Below are 21064 nucleotides of genomic sequence, written 5' to 3'. Positions count from 1 at the left end.
CGGGGTATCTACTTTCTGTATTCAGAAAGCTAGATACGCCGACTGTAGCCTAAGATACGACTGGCATAAGTCTCTTACGCCGTCGTATCTTAGGGTACATTCTGACGCTGGCCGCTAGGTGGCGCTCCCGTAGTTGTCAGCGTAGAGTATGCAAATTGCATACTTACACCGATTCACAAACGTACGTACGCCCGGCGGTAGTTTTTTACATCGTTTGCATAAGTCGGTTTCGTCGTAAGGCTGCTCCTGCTATTAGGAGGCGCAGCCAATGGTAAGTATGGACGTCGTTCCCGCGTCGCGATTTTCAAATTTTACGTTGTTTGCGTAAGTCGTCCGTGAATGACGCTGGACGCCATTTACGTTCACGTCGAAGCCAAAGACGTCCTTGCGACATCATTTACCGCAATGCACATCGGGAAATTTTAGGGACGGCGCATGCGCAGTATGTTCGCGGGAACGCGCCTAATTTAAATGATCCACGCCCCCTACGGGATCATTTGAATTACGCGCACTTACGCCGGCCCCTTTTACGCTACGCCGCCGCAACTTTACAGGCAAGTGCTTTGTGAATCAAGCACTTGCCCAGAAAACTTGCGGCCGCGTAACGTAAATGTCATACGTTACGCCACCGCAGTATTGCGCGCCCCTACCTGAATCCACCCCATTATTTCCAATGAAGGCCGTTCACATATATGAGGTGCAAATTTGTTCCAGTTCAAAAAAGGGTCGAGTGCAAGTTAAATGCGGTGTGGTGCAAATTTCAGCTCCATAGACTTCTATGGGACCAGATTGAAATCGCAGTCCAGTGTTTACACCACTGCAAATCTTTTTTTTATTTTTACCTAAATTTGATAGAAAATTTAATCGCAGATGTGACAACTCCCCTCACAAATTTGTGCACCAAACTTTTATTGAAATTGCACGTGGCAAGCGTTCCCGCTTTAAATTCGCACTGAATTCGCAGCGCATAAATGTAAACCGGCACGAATGCCTTGTAAACAAGATCAGGCTTTTGCCCGGCCAAATCACATTGGAATAGTAAAATAGAACATGTTCTATATCTAAACTCCGACGGAATTCATCGGAATATCCGATGAAAAAACTCTGATCGCGTGTACAAGGCATTAGACTGAATTTATTGTTGTTTGATCTTTATCAACGTCTTCATTTTATTTGGAATTTCTTTGCTTTGGTTTACTGAAGTTCTTTCTCCAAGTTAAGCGTATTCATTTATTTCAATTTTATTAATTAATTTATCAAACTGATTTGTTTTCGGCCCACAAATATTTGTTAAGCGCACAACGTGGCCCTCGTACTGAAAAGGCCCAATGTGACAGTCGCCCATCATTGTGTGAATATATTGGACGTTTCTCTGTGTTTATGGAGGGCTGGATCTCTCTGAAATAATAATGATCTTTTAATGTAAGGTGAGTAATGGCCTGGGTGCAGGTTGTGTAATCTGAGCTGGCTGAATAAAGCTTGTTAGAAAAAAAAAGACAAGACAAGAGCAGCGTGTGGCAACGGTTGCTAAGGCAACAGTAGTGACAACAGTCCAGGCTGGAGCGGTGTTTCTTCCCCTGGAGAGGACAAGCACTTTCCTTTCTGTGATCCTGAAAGTTTACAAAGATGAAGGACATGGCAGAGCCCGTGGAGAACATTTATAATCTCATCCCCAAAGAGGAGATCAAAATTCACAAAGCGCCCAGGTGAGCTGACCCATCGAACGTATCTGATGGCGGGTTATTTGTGCCTAGAAATGCCCTACGATTAAAACAACTCCTGCCTTCCTGCATTTTACATTCAGTTCTTAAGATATTTCCGTTTTCTTCTCTGGGGATGAGTGCAGGGATTGTGGCACGATTGATTTTGCCACTAATGTACCAATCGCACTGAAGCTAAAAAAAATTGCTCATTATGCTGCAAAATTTATTAGGTGTGTGTGTTTTTTTTGGGAGGGGGCGGGGGTTGTTTAGCGATGTTTGTGTCATTCCATGTAGTGTTCTTTGTATTCATTAAAGTGGAGGTTCACCCGGAAATGACAATTTTTAACCTTAGATTGATGCTCATTTTGTCAAGGGGAATCGGGTAGTTTTTTTAAAATCTAAGCTGTACTTACCGTTTTAGAGAGCGATGTTCTCCGCCGCTTCCGGGTATGGGCTGTGGGACTGGACGTTCCAATTTGATTGACAGGCTTCCGACAGTCGCATCCATCGCGTCACGATTTTCCGAAAGTAGCCGAATGTCGGTGCGCAGGCGCCGTATAGAGCCGCACCGACGTTCGGCTTCTTTCGGCTACTCGTGACGCGATGGATGCGACCGTCGGAAGACTGTCAATCAAGAAGGAACGCCCAGTCCCGAAGACCATACCCAGAAGCGGCGGAGAAGATCGCTCTCTAAAACGGTAAGTACAGCTTCGATTTTAAAAAAACTAGCCAATTCCCCTAGACAAAATGAGCATCAATCTAAGGTTAAAACATTTTTTTTAGGGTGAACTCCCGCTTTAACGTCACAATGTCCCCTCCTCCAATCATAGAACGCCTTGTATTCTGTGATGGATGAAGTGCCAAGCGAATGACCCGCTGTGATCAGCAGGAACTGTAAGTTTCAGTGCTGGACATTCAGCCTAGGTTCACAGTAGTGCGGGTAGGAATGCATGCATAATCACGTGCGTTTATGACCTGCACTGAAACGCGCTGCATTTTAGCAAAAGTGTGGGGGGTGCCAAAAATTCCTACTGGCACCCGATGCATCGGCACCTGTGTTGTGTGCACGCCAAACTGCATGTTACCGTAGCACTGTGATGGCGAACTACATGTTTTGGAACTACATTTATTTCCCATGATGCTCACCTACACTACAGAGTGCATGAGCATCATGGGAAATGTAGTTCCAAACCATCTGGGGTTCCAAGGTTCGCCATCATCGCCGTGGCACCATGCAGATAGATTTAGAGCCTTTTTACACTGCTTTGCTGAAAAAAACGCATATGTGTTTTTGATGCATTTTTGGTACATATTCTGGTTGTTTGACCCCCACCATGCAACTGTGAAACATGGACACTAAAAAAGCGCACCAAAAACGCAACTGTGGTGCTTTTTGATGTGTTTTTTATTGATTTCAAAGGGACGTGCATTTTTTGTTGCGCTTTTTAAACAGTTCCCCAGAGATGCAGGTTGCAAGACTTAAAATAGCACCGCACCCACAGCACAATGGTGTAAAGAGTCCCATAGGATTTAAAGGGAAATATTTTTACTGTTTTTCTTACACTTTTAGCAGGTTAAAAGCGCAGCAAAAATGGGCCCTTAAAAAAATGGTCAGCGACTTCTTCACATGTATCTTCCCGTGTATAGCAGCACATTTAAAAGACTAGGCTGCCGTACTCACAATAATTGCATGCAAATGCGCTGCACTGGTGTGAACCAGGGTTTAGGACCCATTCACACTAGGAACTATATTAGAATCGCACAAACTGAATAAGAATCCTACAGGAATGCAGTTCTGTGCAGTGCGATTTTTAGCTCATTCGTTTTCAATGGGCTGAAATCGCACCAAAAGTAGTGCACTACTTTTTATAACACACTGCAACCAGGTCGCATGGTACTTTTGTAGCGTGCGGGCAAACGCATTGCATTTGCGACAGCAAGGGCAGTGCGTCTGGAACACGGTGCAGAAAACCACATGGGAAAGCGGGTTTCCTGCACTACATTCTAGTGGGAAACGGGCCTGTACTGTGCTGTAAGAGCTAAATGAAAATAAATGTTTTTCCAAACGCAGCAGCTTACACAAATGCAGCTGGATTAAAGCACAAAGGGCCAGATTCACAAAAGAGATACTCCGTCGTATCTCTCAGAGTATCTATGCGGCTGATTCATAGAATCAGTTACGCATAGATAGCCAGAAGATCCGACAGGTGTAATGGACTTACACTGTCGGATCTTAGGATGCAATACCGCGGCCGCCGCTGGGGGGAGTTTGCGTCGTAAACCAGCGTCGGGTATGCAAATTAGGAGTTACGGCGATCCACGAAGATTTTTCCCGTCGTTACGTCGTCGCAAGTGTTAGATTTCCGTCGCAAAGATAGGGCACCTTTAATATGGTGTAAAAGTACTCCACCATGTTAAAGTATGCCCGTCTTTCCCGCGTCGCTTTTGAATTATTTTTAAAATGTTTCTTTTTCCCGGCGTAAGTCATTTGATCACGTCGCGATTCACAAAACGTTGGCGCGTCGTAGTTTCGCGCAAAGCACGTCGGGAAATTTGCGACGGGAGCATGCGCAGTACGTCCGGCGCGGGAGCGCGCCTAATTTAAATGGTACCCGCCCCATTTGAATTGGGACGCCTTGCGCCGGACGTGTTTACGATACACCGCCGTAAATTTCCAGGTAAGTGCTTTGTGGATCGGGCACTAAATCGGAAAACTTGCGGCAGTGTAGCGTAAACGGGTTACGTTACGCTGCGCCCAAGCTACATGAATCTGGCCCCAACTTATTTTACTCATAGATAACATACAAAATTGTTGTGGCCCCCTTTATTTATTTTTTGCTGTCTATATCCCATCAGTAGATTTCCCTTCACTTCCTGTCCCAGTCACACAACAGGAAGTAAGAGGGCTGTCACAAGAATAGGTGTCCCCATTGGAAGATTTCCCCTAACTTCCTGTGACAAATCAAGGATGTTGGCTTTCAGTGGTCACTGAGACAAACGGAGAGGGCGACTCTCCCCCATGGGGGGACACAGACAGCGACACATACCCGACAGGGGTTATTTTATCCAAAACAAAAAAAGAATGGCTTTACATACACTTTAAATGTGTTTCTGGAATATTTAGGGCTCGTTTATACATGCAGCAATCATTGCCTCCCATCTGGAAAGAGTTTCAGGGTGGATCGATTTTTAGAGGTGTTTGACAGATGGTGAGGAGGCGACATGTCACCTCCTTGCTGTCTGCTTTAAACCTGTAACTACCACACCACGCCATTGCAGGGCGGCGCCACCTGCTGTTTACATTTTGTTGCAGCATTTTGCTTCAGGCGGATGCATTCCCTTGATTTTGTGCACTGGGTCTCGTGCGCGCCGCCTGCGAGCCCCTCCCGCTGTGATTGGAAACAGCGGGAGCCAATCAGCTGGTCCAGTGGGCCCAATGTTCACCGGCACCCCACGATCATTCGCAGAAGAGGCAGAACGGCAGGCTACCTATGTAAACAAGGCAGAGGGGAAGATGGGGATCTTGTGTTTTTACTAAGCAGGAGCATAGTTACATAGTTAGTCAGGTTGAAAAAAGACACAAGTCCATCCAGTTCAACCACAAAAAAATAAACAAACAAAATAAAAAAAGCATGTCCCCCCAACAGTTAGAAAGCACTCCCTAGGAGCACATTTAACCCATTGCTCGCCCCTGATGTTAACCACTTCTCTGCCCGGTGTCATTAGTACAGTGACAGTGCATTTTTTTTTAGCACTGATTATTGTCACTGGTCCCCAAAATGTGTCAGTTAGGTGTCAGATTTGTCCGCCGCAATGTCACAGTCCCACTAAAAATTGCTAATCGCCACCATTACTAGTAAAAAATAAATAAAAAATCCAGAAAACATTTCCCATAGTTTGTAGACGATATAACTTTTGCGCAAACTCATCAATATACGCTTATTGGGATTTTTTTTTTACCAGAAATATGTAGCAGAATTTAGTTGGCCTAAATTGATGAAGTAATTTGATTTTTTTTTTAATTGGATACGTTTTATAGCATAAAGTAAAAAGATAGAGGGCTGGATTCAAGAAGCAATTGCGCCTGTGTAACCATAGGTTACACAGCGTAATTGCTTACTTGCCCCGGCGTAACGAATGCTCCTGATTCAGGAACCTTGTTACGCCGACTGCAGCCTAAGATATGCGCGGCATAAGGCTCTTATGCCCGCATATCTTAGGCTGCATTCTTGCGATGGCCGCTAGGTGGCGTTCCCGTTGTGCTCAGCGTATAGTATGCAAATTGCATACTAACGCCGATTCACAACGTTGCGCGAGCCCTGCGTACGCAATTTACGTTGTTTCCGTACGGCGGTTTTTGCGTAAGGCTGCCCCTGCTATTAGCAGGGGCAGCCAATGTTAAGTATACCCGTCGTTCCCGCGTCGCGAAATTTGAAATTTACGTAGTTTGCGTAAGTGAATCGTGAATGGCGCTGGACGCCATTCACGTTCACTTTGAAGCAAATGACGTCCTTGCGACGTCATTTGCCGCAATGCACGTCGGGAAAGTTTCCCGACGGAGCATGCGCTCTACGATCGGCGCGGGAACGCGCCTAATTTAAATGATTCCCACCCCCTACGGGATCATTTAAATTGCGCGCGCTTGCGCCGGGCATTTTGCCGGCGCGCCCACGCAATTTACGGAGCTACTGCTCCGTGAATCAAGGGCAGCGCAGCAAATTTGCGGGGGCGCAGGGCAAAAACGTTGCCCTGCGCCTCCGTAAAAAATGCGCAATTCTACCTGAATCCAGCCCATTGTTTTTTTCCAAAATTGTTGGCCTTTTTTTTTTTTGCGAAAATAAATAAATAACTGCAGAGCTCATCAAATACCACCAAAAGAAAGCTCTATTTGTGGGGGAAAAAAACATACTTTTGAAAAACACGCTGCATCAAAACGCATTTTACTGCGGTACCGTGTCATCTGGTGCCTGCAAACGCACTGCATTTGTGATCTGCCTTTGGAGTGCCGTAATCAATGTATTGGCACCCGCAGCAGATCGCCAAGATAGTGTGTACGGAAGTATGGGCAGTACAGAATGCCCCGTTCCCGCGCTGCGTTCTGGTGTGAACCGCCCCTAATTCACCTTCCTATATCTGTAAATATTTCATTGTTAAACCTCTGTTTCTTTTTTTCAGATACATATCTAACTTCAGGGACTCTGTTAAAGTAGAGGAGCAGAAGAATAAAACTGCACACAGGACCATGGGACCAGCCAAAGTAGAGGTCCCCTCCCCAAAGGAATACTTACAGAAACACACAAAGGAGGCAACACTGGCCCAAAGTAAGCAGCATGTTACACCCTGTCCCCTCCTCCGCTGTCATAGGGTTGGTGAGGGGCAGAGAGGGTTCTCTGGGAGCCACCAGCAGAGGGGAACTGTCACTTGTGAATACAGAGGTCAGGCTTACAAGTTGTAAACCTCAGACATGAAATATGAACAAAGCATATCCCTCTAGTCTAGTCTATAGTGTGTATTGTCTCAATCCAGAGCAATAAGTGTAATTTCTGTCTGCTGCCTTATTTCTCTGCTATCTGCATGAGTCACTTGTGACAAGTTTTCCTGACACCAAGAGAAAAAAGTTGAGGGGGGCTCCAGCACACAGCCTGTGGTTGACAGCCACAGCGCTGTTCCTGTGAGCTGTGTGAAAAAGGGGGGTTTTTTTTCCTTTCCTCCAATCAGCTCTCTTCTTTGAGCTCTGCGGAGTGTAATTTTAGCTCTCCGTCCCGTTTTCTAACATGCTTTATAAATTCTGGACTTTGAATGGCTGTATAGAAAAGAAGACAGCAGATAAATAGGTACAACTTATGTAGGAGGATGTGTTTAATCACTGTGTATCACCTGAGTGGAGTCACTTCATTGGGCATATGGAAAGGATTACAACCACTTTAGCATGCGTGATATCATGCTTTAAACGCTTGTGGACCACACCATGCATATATACTGCGGTAGAGCAGCCGCTCTGTGCCAGATCGCGTACCCAGTATGTGATCTGACACTTCCGGGTCTGGGGCGCAGCCCGAAAACACAGTGGGAGCTAATCAGCAGATCCGGGGGACGCAATGTCTGCTGGGACCCACCAATCGTTCTGGAGACATGCAGAACGGCGGTCTGCCTATGTAAACAAGGCAGACCGCCGTTTTGTGAGAGGGGAATGTATTGATCTTGTCTGTGTTTCTGTTAAGCAGGAACAAGGATCTTTACCTTCCCCCAGGCAAAGCATCCCCTCCCCCACAGTTAGTAAGCATTCCCTGGGAAAACATTTAACCCTTTGATCACCCCCTGATGTAAACCCCTTCCCTGCCAGTGTCATTAGTACAGTGACAGTGCATATTGTTTTAGCATTGATCACTGTATTAGTGTCAATGGTCCCCAAAAAGTCCAAAGTGTCAGTTAGTGTCCGATTTGTCTGCTGCAGTATTGCAGTCCCATTATAAGTCACTGATCCCCGGCAAAAAAAATATCCCATAGTTTGTAAACGCTATGGGCCAGATTCACAGTGAGAGTACGCCGTCGTATCTACTGATACTCCGGCATACTTTCAAATTTCCCGCGTTGTATCTTTAGTTTGAATTCTCAAACCAAGATACGACGGCATTTGGGTAAGATCCAACAGGCGTACGGCATCGTACGCCTTCGGATCTTAGGATGCAATACTTCGGCGCTCGCTGGGTGGAGTTTGCGTCGTTTTCCGCGTTGGGTATGCTAATTAGCTGTTTACTGCGATCCACGAAGGTATGCGCGGTCGTCGCATTCTCTTACGTCATCGCTAGTCGGCTTTTCCCGGCGTATAGTTACGACTGCTATTTCATGGCTTATATTTAGACTTGCCATGTTAAAGTATGGCCGTCGTTCCCGCGTCAAATTTTAATTATTTTTTTTTTTTTGCGTAAGTCGTCCGTGAATAGGAAAGGATGTAACGCACGTCGCCGTTCAAAAAAATTACGTCGGAGCGACGTCATTTCGCACAAAGCATGGCGGGAAATTTAAAAACGGAGCATGCGCAGTACGTTCGGCGCGGGAACGCGCCTAATTTAAATGATACACGCCCCATTTGAATTAGGCTGGCTTGCGCCGGACGGATTTACGCTACGCCGCCGCAAGTTTACAGGCAAGTGCTTTGTGAATCAAGCACTTGCCCGTAAAACTTGCGGCGGTGTAACGTAAATGCAATACGTTACGCCGCCGGAATTCTACCTGAATCTGGCCCCCATAACTTTTGTGCAAACCAATCAATATACACTTATTGGGATTTTTTTTTACCAAAAATATGTAGAATACATATTGGCCTAAATTGATGAAGAAATTCAATTTGTTTACTGCTCTCCCTCCCTGTGCAGGGTGATTGGTCTTGTCTCCACCCCTCCTGTAGTATTTGCTACTAATCACATGTTTGCCTTTCTTGTGCACAACAAGAAAGTGCTTTGCTTGACTCCACAGGAAGACCTCCAAGATGCCTAGCGGAAGACAAGAAGCGGCCCCCAGTTCCAACAAGAACAGAGCAGCCAATCCTGGGCGTGCAAACCAACAAAAGTTTCATCCAAACCAATGTAGCTGAAGCTGTCATGGCTGTCCCTAAAAAGCCACAGCCCATCTATGTGGACACCAAAAAAGGGGACAAGCATCTCCTCGAAGCCTCAGGACTTGTTCCTAAATATATCAAAAGAAAGGTAATATAGCGGTTACCACCACACAGGCTTTTACCAACAGGAAATATCACATCATTAATTTATACACTCAGATAAGGAATGCCTGCCATCCGTCATCCCAAGATGACATTAACGTCTGTACTTACTCAGCATCCTGACTGCTGGAAAGCTGTTATTGTGAAAGTCCCATAGTATGCGCCTATGTCTACGCCTAATGCATGGACAGGGGATATCAATCAAACATGTCAATCACATGCATACTCTGAGATGGTCCTAATGTTGGTATAATAGGCACAGGGGTGATGTACAGTGTATTCCATTATTTTAAAACACAAACTATGTGCACTTTACATCTCCAGTATTTATGTGCATGCCAGTAAAAGTGCAGCGTTAAAGTATATGTGAACTCTTACCTTGTGAAACAACCCATTGGGGGCGATTCAGAAAGAGTTAGGCCTGCTTATCAGTAGATACGCCGACCCAACTCGGAATCTGCGCTGTCCTAAGTTTAAGTGTATTCTCAAACAGAGATACACTTAAACCTAGCTAAGATACGACGGGTTGCGCCGTCGTATCTTAGGGTGCAATATTTAGGCTGGCCGCTAGGTGGCGCTTCCATTGAGTTTGGCGTAGAATATGTAAATCACTAGATACGCCTATTCACGAACGTACGCCCGGCAGAAGCAGTAAAGATACACCGTTTACGTAAGGCATTTTCAGGCGTATAGTTATTCCATCAAATAGCTGGACTAGTAATGTTATGTATGGCCATCGTTCCCGCGTCGAAATTTGAAAATTTTACGTCGTTTGCGTAAGTCGTCCATGAATAGGGCTGGAAGCAATTTACATCCACGTTAAAACCAATACGTCCTTGCGGCGTACTTTGTCGCAATGCACACTGGGATATGTACACGGACGGCACATGCGCCGCTCCTAAAAAAAGTCAATCACGTCAGGTCAACACATATTAACATAAAACACACCCCCTCAGCCTATTTTGAATTACGCGCGCTTACGCCCGCCGCATTTACGCTACGCCGCCGTAACTTAGCAGGCAAGTACTTTGTGAATACAGTACTTGCCTTGCAAACTTACGGCGGCTTAGTGTAAATGCCATACGCTACGCCGCCGCAACTATGAGCCCGCCTACCTGAATCCAGCTAATTGAGTTTAACCACTTTACCCCCAGGCCAGTTATGACATTTCTCACATTAATGTAAAAATCAGATTTTTTTTGCTAGATAGGGCCAGTGCTACCACTAGGAAAACTAGCCAGCCACCTAGGGCGCACTGCTGCCTAGGGCGCCCGGCCACTGGTGTTCCTTTCTTCTCTCTCTCTGCAGGAAGCAGCAGGAATGGAGGACTGTGTCTGTGTCCCAACTCCCAAATGAATGGAAGCAAGCAAACATTCATTGATGGGTGCTGGTAGACTGTATTTGATGGACGCTGGTGAGGCTGCATTGATGGGCACTGGTGAGGCTGCATTTGATGGACGCTGGTGAGGCTGCATTGATGGGCACTGGTGGGCTGAATTTGATAAGGCGCTTCTTTAAAAAGTTGGGGTATACATGGACAGTGCAAGGGGGGTGGAGTTATGGGTGGCAAAATTAGGTTTCGCCTAGGTGCCAAAAATCCTTGCACCAGCCCTGTTGCTAGAAGATTACTTAGGACCCCCAAACATTATTTTATTTATATATATATATATATATATATATATATATATATATATATATACACACACACACACACATACATAATGGGCCAGATTCAGATACAATGGCGTATCTTTTGGCCGGCGTAATGCATCCCATTTGCACTACGCCGACGTAACATAGTGAGGCAAGTACAGTATTCACAAAGCACTTGCTCCGTAAGTTACGTCGGCATAGTGCAAATGGGCCGGCGTAACCCCCGCCTAATTCAAAGTAGGCATGTAGTGGGCGGGCTACATTTAAATTAACCGTGACCCCATGCAAATGAGGGCTGTTCGTACGGCGCATGCGCGCGCATGCTCAGAATCACGTTGCAAATACTCCCTACGAAACAACGTCGGCTCAATGCTTTCGACGTGAACGTAACCTACGCCCAGCCCCATTCACGCACGCTTACGCAAACGACGTAAAATACGACAGCAGGACTAAACTAATCCACAGGACAACTATTAGTCATGCCCTCCACAAATCTGGCCTTTATGGAAGAGCGGCAAGAAGAAAGCCATTGTTGAAAGAAAGCCATAAGAAGTCCCATTTGTAGTTTGCGAGAAGCCATGTGGGGGACACAGCAAACATGTGGAAGAAGGTGCTCTGGTCAGACGAGACAAAAATTTTACTTTTTGGCCTAAAAGCAAAACACTATGTGTGACGGAAAACTAACACTGCACATCACCCTGAACACACCAAGAAACATGGTGGTGGCAGCATCATGTTGTGGGGATGCTTTTCTTCAGCAGGGACAGGGAAGCTGGTCAGAGGGAAAAAGGATGGATCCAAATACAGGGCAATCTTAGAAGAAAACCTGTTAGGCCGCGTACACATGGTCGTTCCAAACCGATGAGAATAGACCTAAGTTCAGTTTCATCGGTCCAAACCGACCGTGTGTATAGCCCATCGGTCTGTTGTCCTTCGGTCCAAAATTTTAAAACATGGTTTAAAATCGAACCGAGGGACCGCTGATTGATCGGTCCAAACCGATGGTTAGTACAGAAAAGCATCGGTTCAAAACCCGCGCATGCTCAGAATCAAGTCGACGCATGCTTGGAAGCTGAATAAAGATAGGGTTCATTGGGACCCCAGAGACCCAAGGAAGCCAAGGGGAATGGGTGGGGGCTAGTGGACTGTATCGGAACTAGGTAAATCAGTTATGCAAAAGAGTATAGTAAAGGTAAAAAAGTTCAATTTATTAAAAAATAAACATAGCATAAGGGGATTGAGGAGTACACAATGTTTTAAAATTACAACAATAGTAGTGTAAAACAGATGGATTATACGACCAGCCAACACATCATAGAGGTGGTATATAGGCCCTAGTCTGCGGGCAGCGATGAGGCGGAGGGGGTCATATAGATCAGGATCTCTACTAGTTTCGCTACTCGTGGTAGCTTCGTCAGGAGATATTGGTCTGTGCACACAAATTCACTCCTTGGGGGAGCCTAGGCCCAACGTGGAGAAAGAGGTCTCACACGGGGTGTAAGATGGTGATGGAGATGCCCCCAGCAAGGTGAGGATCTGTGCTGACTGTGTAAAATATTCAAAAACTTGGGGCCCTAGGACCTAACTGATAGTAGGCAGGAACCAGAGAGGAACCGCCAGGAACAGCGTTGGAAAGACCCAGTTAAGGGATACCAGCGGTGAGGGTAGATGGTTTGAGACCACTGTGGTAGGTATACCGAGCAGCGTGTCCCAGGGCCGGGTGTGTATCACTAAATAATGTTAGGATGATGGTACTTTAATGTCATGTTATTTCTTTTTTACAGAGAGGTCTCCATATAAATCAGCATGCTTGGAAGCATTGAACTTTGTTTTTTTCACCACGTCGTGTGTTTTACGTCACCGCGTTCTGACCCGATCGGTTTTTGGAACGATGGTGTGTACGCACATCAGACCGTCAGGCCACTTCAGCGGTGAACGGATAGAAACGACCATTCTCATCGGTTTGGATTGACCGTGTGTACACGGCCTTAGAGACCCTAAACATACAGCCAGAGCTACAATGGAATGATTTAGATCAAAGCATATTCATGTGTTAGAATGGCCCAATCAAAGTCCAGACCTAAATCCAATTGAGAATCTGTGGCAAGACATGCAATCTGAATGAGCTTCAGATATTTTGCAAAGAACTGGCAAAAATGTCTCTCTAGATGTGCAATGCTGGTAGAGACATCCCTAAAAAGACTTGCAGCTGTAATTGCAGGGAAAGGAGGTTCTACAAAGTATTGACTCAGGGGAGAATACAAATGCACGCTCCACTTTTCACATACAGTATTTATTTGTAAAAATGTGGAAAACCATTTATCATTTTCTTTCCACTTCACAATTATGTGCCATCACATACAATCCCAATAAAATACATTTACGTTTTTTTTTTAACATGACAAAATGTGGAAAATTTCAAGGAGTATGAATACTTTTTCAAGGCACTGTATATCAGTGTCTCTCAACTCCAGTACTCAAGGCGCCCCAACTCATGTTTTCAGGATTTCCCTCAGTCCCTCAGATAGTTACATAGTAGGCAAGGATGAAAACAGTCCATCAAGATATAATGGCTGTTGTAATTACTAAGGCAGTGAAACTGATCAAATCACTTGTGCAAAATAATGGAAAGCCTGAAAACATGGATGCCTTAAGCCAGGACTGAAATTAAGAAACACTGCTGTATATTATATAGGCTACGTCCTTATTCACGCTTAGACTGACTATAAACGTAATTGATAAATGACAGATAACAAACACATGCTTCTTTCTTTTTGGCTTATAGTTCATCATGTGGCATGCTATGATGGGGATATTGTCTCCAACCAATGTTTTTGTACCAATTCTTTGTTAGCACCTTTTCCTCCTGAAGAAGCAGAATACGCAAAACATGTTAAAGGGGTTCTAAAGGATATATTCTACCTTATTATCGACTATACAAGACCCTGGGCTCTTTACCATGTAGGCATGGATGGACACAGGACATAAGGGACATCAGTGGAGAAACATGGTTGATGGATTTGCAATCCATACCTGTTATTTCAGTCTCACAGTCACATAAGTTATCACATCTATTATTGTTGCACAGAGCATACCCCACACCATTCAGTTGCGTTGTTGGGGGAGGAGACTCACCTTTATGTCCCGAATGAGGTAGAGAGGAAGGTTTATTAATTCACTTAATATGGCGCTGCCCCAAATTATTTTGTTACTGGAGTGAAATAACCGAGGTTAAATCTACAGTATACAATGTCAAGGTCCCGATGTACCCTACAATATGTGTTTTAGGAGCAGTTGATAGTACATATATATTACTACTGTATCTGGACCGCCAACCTCCTCTAAATATGGTGCAGAATGTTACTATGTTTTTAACTTGTATGGTTCTAATTTTTTATTGTGCATAAGTAAAGTTTTGTATTTTATTTTATATGGTGTAGTTGTGCCTGTAAAGTCCATGAACTGTGGTTCAAGCAATTTTCGCTTTACATATAGAGTTACATTAGAGTTTCCTCCAATTAGTATGAGACTTTTAAGGCTCAAATAATAATATCATAAAATATGGTTTTATTGTAGTATCATATAAAAATGACAAAATTGTACATGCATAAAATATCCACAAAGGTGGAGTAAGTACAGGGTCATACAATACAATAATCTGTATACGTCACATAAATTGTACATGCAGAGAAAAATGTCCGATGCGTTTCAGAGTCATAATAGCTCCTTCTTCAGGAAAAACTCTGCAAGTAATTTAGTACGATCTATGTTACAAAATAAAACATCTTAGAACATTGAAAAATTACATATCCAGAAACCGAGAATAAACAAAATATGCACAGACATTAGTGATGTGCCTACAAAGTGCTTCTCATATGTAGGGATAAAAAATCAGTTGAGACTAGCCAAGCCATTGATTGCTCTCCTCAGGTAGACCCCCTCCAAAGAGTAGGAAGGGAAAGAGGTAATGCAATCATTTTTAAATGATACTACAATAAAACTATATTTTATGATAGAATTATTTTTTGAGCCTTAAAAGTCTCATACTAATTGTTTTTTTTTGTCTTTGTCCATATTACAATGTAGGGATGTTGGCTCATTTTGCACAATAATCTCTTAGCTCCCCTCTAAACATTAGAGTTTCAGGAGTTTTGAAAAGATGTAAAACCCATGGAGAGTATGGGCTAGATTCAGAAAGCCCGCCGTAAGTTTGTGCGGGCATAGCGTACCTGAGATACGCTACGCCGCCGTAACTTAGTGAGTCTGGGGCTGGATTCACAAAGAACCAGCGCCCTAAGTTACGGCGGCGTAGCGTAAATCTGTCGGCGTATAGCACGCCGAATTCAAATTGAGAAGAGATGGGCGTGTTTTATGTAAATAAAACATGACCCCGCGTAAATGACGCCTCTAACGAACGGCGCATGCGCCGTCCGTGAACGTATCCCAGTGCGCATGCTCCTAATCACGTCGCAAATAGTCAATGCTTTCGACGTGAACGTAATTTACGCAAAGCCCTATTCGCGAACGACTTACGCAAACGACGTAAAATTTTCAAAATTTGACGCGAGAACGACGTCCATACTTAACATTGGCTATGCCTCATATAGCAGGAGTAACGTTACGCCGGAAAAAGCCTTACGCAAACGACGTAAAAAAAATCCGCCGGGCGCACGTACGTTTCTGAATCGGCGTATCCAGCTCATTTACATATTCTACGCTGAAATCGACGGAAGCGCCACCTAGCGGCCAGCGTAAATATGCACCCTAAGATACGACAGTGTAAGAGACTTATGCCAGTAGGATCTTAGCCTAATTTCGGCGTATCTTGCTTTCTGAATACAGAAAGAAGATACGCCGGCGCAGCTTTGAATTTACGCGGCGTATCAATAGATACGCCGGCGTAAATTCTTTCTGAATCTAGCCCTATATTTTCTTACCTCCAATTCTGGCGCAAACTTTCTCTTCATCTACATCATAAATTTCAGCGCAATATATATATTTTTTTCTAAAGGATTTTGGTTCTACCCCCGAATACTTGGTGAGGAGGAACGAGGAAGTGAGAAGAGCCCAGGAAGAATATGATGCTTATGTGAAAGAACGTCTTAAGATGGGCGCCATGAAACAACTGTCCGAAGAAGAGAGACAGAATGTGCTAGAGGTAACATGCCTGTTTTGTTTTTCATTAAAGGGTCTTTCCACCCCTCTGTGATATTTTATTTGTGGGCAGAGCCTGGTGAACTGTGTGAGCCCCTCGCTTCCTATATCTCTTACTTGCTTTATAAGCAGGATCTCTCTGTCCATGGAGGACAAGTCATCCTCTGTTGGGCTCTCCCTGTTATATTGAACTAAAGAGAAATATTTCAGATCTACTAAAATCTGAAATATTCATTTTGGGTGGACTTTACAAGTTATAGAGAAAAAGAAAGGCAGTTGATTGTCATGATTGTTTGTAGGGGTGCAACGGATCAAAAAACTCACGGTTCGGATCGTTCCTCGGATCAGGAGTCACGGATCGGATCATTTTTCGGATCGGCAAAAAAAATAAAAAATTCTCCCCCACTGTAATATTCACATCTCCCCCCCCCCACTGTAATATCCACCCCCCCACACTATAATATCCACATCCCCCCCACTGTAATATCCACATCCCCCCACTGTAATATCCACAAACCCCCCCCACTGTAATATCCACCCCCCCACTATAATATCCACATCCCCCCCCACTGTAATATCCACACCCCCCCCCCACTGTAATATTCACATCTCCCCCCCCCCCCCACTGTAATATCCACCCCCCACTATAATATCCACATCCCCCCCCACTGTAATATCCACAACCCTCCCCACTGTAATATCCACATCTCCCCCACTGCAGTGGCTTCACTAGGGTTGGTGTCACCCAGTGCAGAAAAAAATGGTGTCCCCCCCCCCCCCTCCACCAACTATAATCCCCCCTCAGTAAAGAACCCCCTTGGTGCAGACACCCGCATCAGTACTGACACCCCCCCCCATGTAGTACCGACAAACACCCCCCCCCTCAGGCAAGACAACCCCCCCTCCCTCAGGTAGTACAGACACTTCCAGCGGTGTACACGGCACAGGTGTATTATGCTGTCTCCCTGTTTATTCACAAACAGAAGCATAATAAACACAGTTCACTATGCTTAATTTTTGAATGAACACAGAGCAAGGATACCAATCACTCACTGTGTTCATTCAGAAAAGGAAGGGGCCGGCAACTTACATATTTACCGGCACCTTCCCTACTTTTCATCTTGAAACAATCCCCTGCAGTGGCCGGCAGGATGGGAGAGGGGGGAATCCGGCAGCACTGCAGAGGAGCACACAGGGGGCTCAGGCAGCATGAGAAAGGGGAGCCTGGGCAAGAGGGGCGATGGGGGCCAATTTCCTGCAGGAGGAAAGTACAGAGTTTGGTTGCAGTAAATGCCACCAACGCTCCTGTGCCCATGTAAAACCTAATGTGACTGGGAGGCCACACAGGCCCTCTGAAGCATGGGCAGGGTCCAGGGCTAGACTGGGACAAAAATTTGGCCCTGGACTTCATCCAAACTGGCCCACTTTGACAGGTCTCTCCCATGGCGCCCCCCCCCCCCCCAAGGCCACCCAAGCCCCCTCTCCCCCTTCACTAGCCACTAGCCATTCTACTATATTAGAGTAGAATGGCTGGTACTGGTACTCTTTTAGGCAGTACCAGTGGGGAAGCTAGACATTATTTCACCCAGGGCAAAGAATCAGTTTGGTGCCCCCCCTTATGGGACAAGATTAGGCAGAAGTGAGAAACTCCCAGGCCATAGCTGTTGAGTCAGCTGTCTTTCCCCTCCCCCATGCTCCTCTGTCGTCCCCCCTGCTCCTCCCCCTGCTTCTTTGTCCTCCCAGGTGAGTGCTGCGGGAGGGAGAGGAGGTGAGCGCTGTGGGAAGGGAGAGACAGAGGATCGGAGGGGGGTGGCGGTCCGCTGTCACTGAAGCCGGCCTACTAAGCCATCGGCCCACCAGGAAACTCCCTGTAGTCCCAATGGCCAGTCCATCCCTGGCAGGGTCACCATTGTGACCCCTGTGACCCCCTCAAGCTACGCCAGCACCGCCCCCCACATCCTGACTCCCTAAGCAGTCTTATGCCGGCGCCGACTCTGGTTACACCTCTAGGTTCTCTTGTAGGACCCTGGAAATACTGAGGATTCCAAATACCTCAAGAATGTTCTTGTGAGCAGAGCTGAAGTGCCTTCCAGTGAATATTTGGGGTCCTCAGTTTTTTCAAAATCCAGTTGCAAGGCCCAGTGGCATCTTTGGTGTTTAAGGTAAGCATTTAAAAAAACAACAACAATGTTTTATAATGTTATTGCTTTCAGTTAGTGTTTTTTGCAGGGTCTTTTTTTAAGTATTACCCTATATCATCTGATCGGGTTTTTCACAGACTTACAAATTGAAAACAAATTCTTGTATCTTTAGAATCTCAGATTTCAGCCCATTCAGAAGTTTATTTTGTAAATGTTTCCTTTTCTTGTGTAGGGATTGAAGAAAAACTGGGACGAGCTTCACCACCAGTACCAAGGCCTCTCCGTTGTGATTGACACACCGGCCAAAAAGGCCTACAAAGAGAAACTGGAAGCAGAAATGAGACTGCTGGAGCGAGATCGTGATGCATTTGACAGACACAAGATGATCTACATAGCCAATAACTAGACATCACTTTTCTCACAAAATGCGAGAGAGCGTTTTATTAAAGCTGAAATTTAGGTGTGGCTTTTTGCATAGTTAAATTGGTCCAGCTTGGATGAATGTACAGCGAGTATGCATGTTCCATATGTGTGGGATCGTGATGTCACTGCCCCACCTCTTCACCTTGTCCAATCATAGAATGCATGGTACTCATGCCAAGCGAGCAACCTCCTGTGTTTACCAAGCAGCAGGACAGCCGCTTAGCACAGGACCTAGAAGCTATGGGTGATCACTGTAGCTTCTCCAGGGATTAGCCAGGTATGGCACATATATACCTTCATTAATCAAAGGTGGACCATTGAAAGTAAGCAGAAAAAGCCCTAACTTCAGTTGTAGGGATTTGGTAATTTATATATTTCTAACAAACTTTTTTTTTTTTTAATTTTTAAAACGTCCTTATTCCTATTCTCTGTGACTTTAAACTGTATATTCTTACATAAAGTTGTATGAATCCAGATGTCATTACTACCACGGTTCTTTTGAAAGGAGAGTCTGTACACTCGGACGGCAAGAGATTCTTGCCAAGAATCTCGTCGGGAAAAACAATGGGCTAGATTCAGGTACGGCGTCGTAAATTTGTGCGGGCGTATCGTATGTTATTTACGCTACGCCGCCACAATTTAGAGAGGCAAGTGCAGTATTCACAAAGCACTTGCTCCTTAAGTTGCGGCGGCGTAGCGTAAATCTGCCGGCGTAAGCGCGCCGAATTCAAATTGTCAAGAGGTGGGCGTGTTTTATGTAAATAAAACATGACCCCACGTAAATGACGTTTCTTATGAACGGCGCATGTGCCGGCCGTGAACGTATCCCAGTGCGCATGCTCCTAATCACGTCGCAAATAGTCAATGCTTTTGACGAGAACGTAATTTACGCAAAGCCCTATTCTCGAACGACTTACGCAAGCGACGTAAAATTTTCAAAATTTGACGCGGGAACGACGTCCATACTTAACATTGGCTATGCCTCATATAGCAGGAGTAACGTTATGCCGGAAAAAGCCTTACGCAAACGACGTAAAAAAATCCGCCAGGCGCACGTACGTTTCTGAATTGGCGTATCCAGCTCATTTGCATATTCTACGCTGAAATCTACAGAAGCGCCACCTAGCGGCCAGCGTAAATATGCTCCCTAAGATACGAGACTTACGCCGCTCGTATCTTAGCCTAATTTAAGCGTATTTGGTTTCCAGAATAGGCTTAAATTTCCGACGGCGTAGATTCAGAGTTACGACGGCGTAGATTCAGAGTTACGACGGCGTATTTATTGATACGCCGGCGTAACTCTCTGTGAATCTAGCCCAATTTTTTTTTTCCTGACGAGATTCTTGCCCGTGTGTACAGGGCTTGAGAGCTTTGGTCGGAAAAACCGGCCGTGTGTGTGCTCCAGAGCAGTGTTTCCCCCTTAGGAAAACTGCGGGGGAAAAAAACACTGCGATTCGCGACGAGAAAAAAGAGAACAAGTTCGAATTTTTTTTCCCCGTAGTTTTTCTGTCAGGAAAACTGTTGGGGAGCGTACACACGCACGGTTTTCTCGACTAAAAGAAAACATGACATGGGGAAAAGCGGTCGTGTGTACGCGGCATTAGAGTCCATTCTGAGTTGTCCTGCATAGATCAGCAGAGAACACTAGACCATTATTGTGGCTGCAAGAAGTCCATCAGACTATCATATGATAGTGATTCTCATTAGTTTCAGTTCTAGGCTCTTAGTAATTGTAACATGAAATGACTGTCATACTTTGATGATTATAAACATATTACTCAGACATAATTGAAATGTGATATTTCCAGTATCACATGCTACAATATTCCAAGGCTGTGGAGATAAAAGGAAGTGGAAATGTGGTTGAAAGTTAGGAATATACAATGGGGGAAAATAACTATTTGTTCCCCTGCAGATTGTGTAAATCTGTCCTCTTACAAATAAATGAAGGGTCTATAATGTTTATCATGGGTGTATTTTAAATGATAGAGACAGAATATCAATAAAAAATCCAGAAAGAAAAAAAAACACATGATACAACTGTTATAAATTGAGATACGTATTAAGATAAGTACTAAGATAAGTATTTGATCCCCAAGCAAAACATGACTTAGTACTTGGTGGAGAAACCCTTGTTGGCAAGCACAGAGGCAAGACGTTTCTTATAGTTGGTTGCCAGGTTTGCACACATCTCAGGAGGGATTTTGGTCCTCTCTTCTTTACAGATCTTCTCTAAGCCCTTGAGGTTGCTTGACTGTCTCTTGACAACT

At 45.0% G+C, this 21064-nt stretch overlaps 1 protein-coding gene across 1 annotated transcript; it reads left to right on the top strand.

Annotated features, from left to right (window-relative positions):
- Window positions 1-1526: 1526 nt before the first annotated feature.
- ENKUR (enkurin, TRPC channel interacting protein) lies at window positions 1527-18836 on the top strand. Its single transcript, XM_040352533.1, has 5 exons — window positions 1527-1706; window positions 6879-7024; window positions 9156-9409; window positions 16088-16234; window positions 18604-18836. Exons 1-5 carry the CDS (start codon window positions 1627-1629, stop codon window positions 18775-18777), a joined length of 801 nt encoding a protein of 266 aa, XP_040208467.1. The 5' UTR covers window positions 1527-1626; the 3' UTR covers window positions 18778-18836.
- The last annotated feature ends 2228 nt before the right edge of the window (window positions 18837-21064 follow it).

Source organism: Rana temporaria, chromosome 5 (genome assembly GCF_905171775.1).
Source record: "Rana temporaria chromosome 5, aRanTem1.1, whole genome shotgun sequence".
NCBI lineage: Eukaryota > Metazoa > Chordata > Amphibia > Anura > Ranidae > Rana > Rana temporaria.
This window is presented reverse-complemented; position numbering and strand designations above follow the sequence as displayed.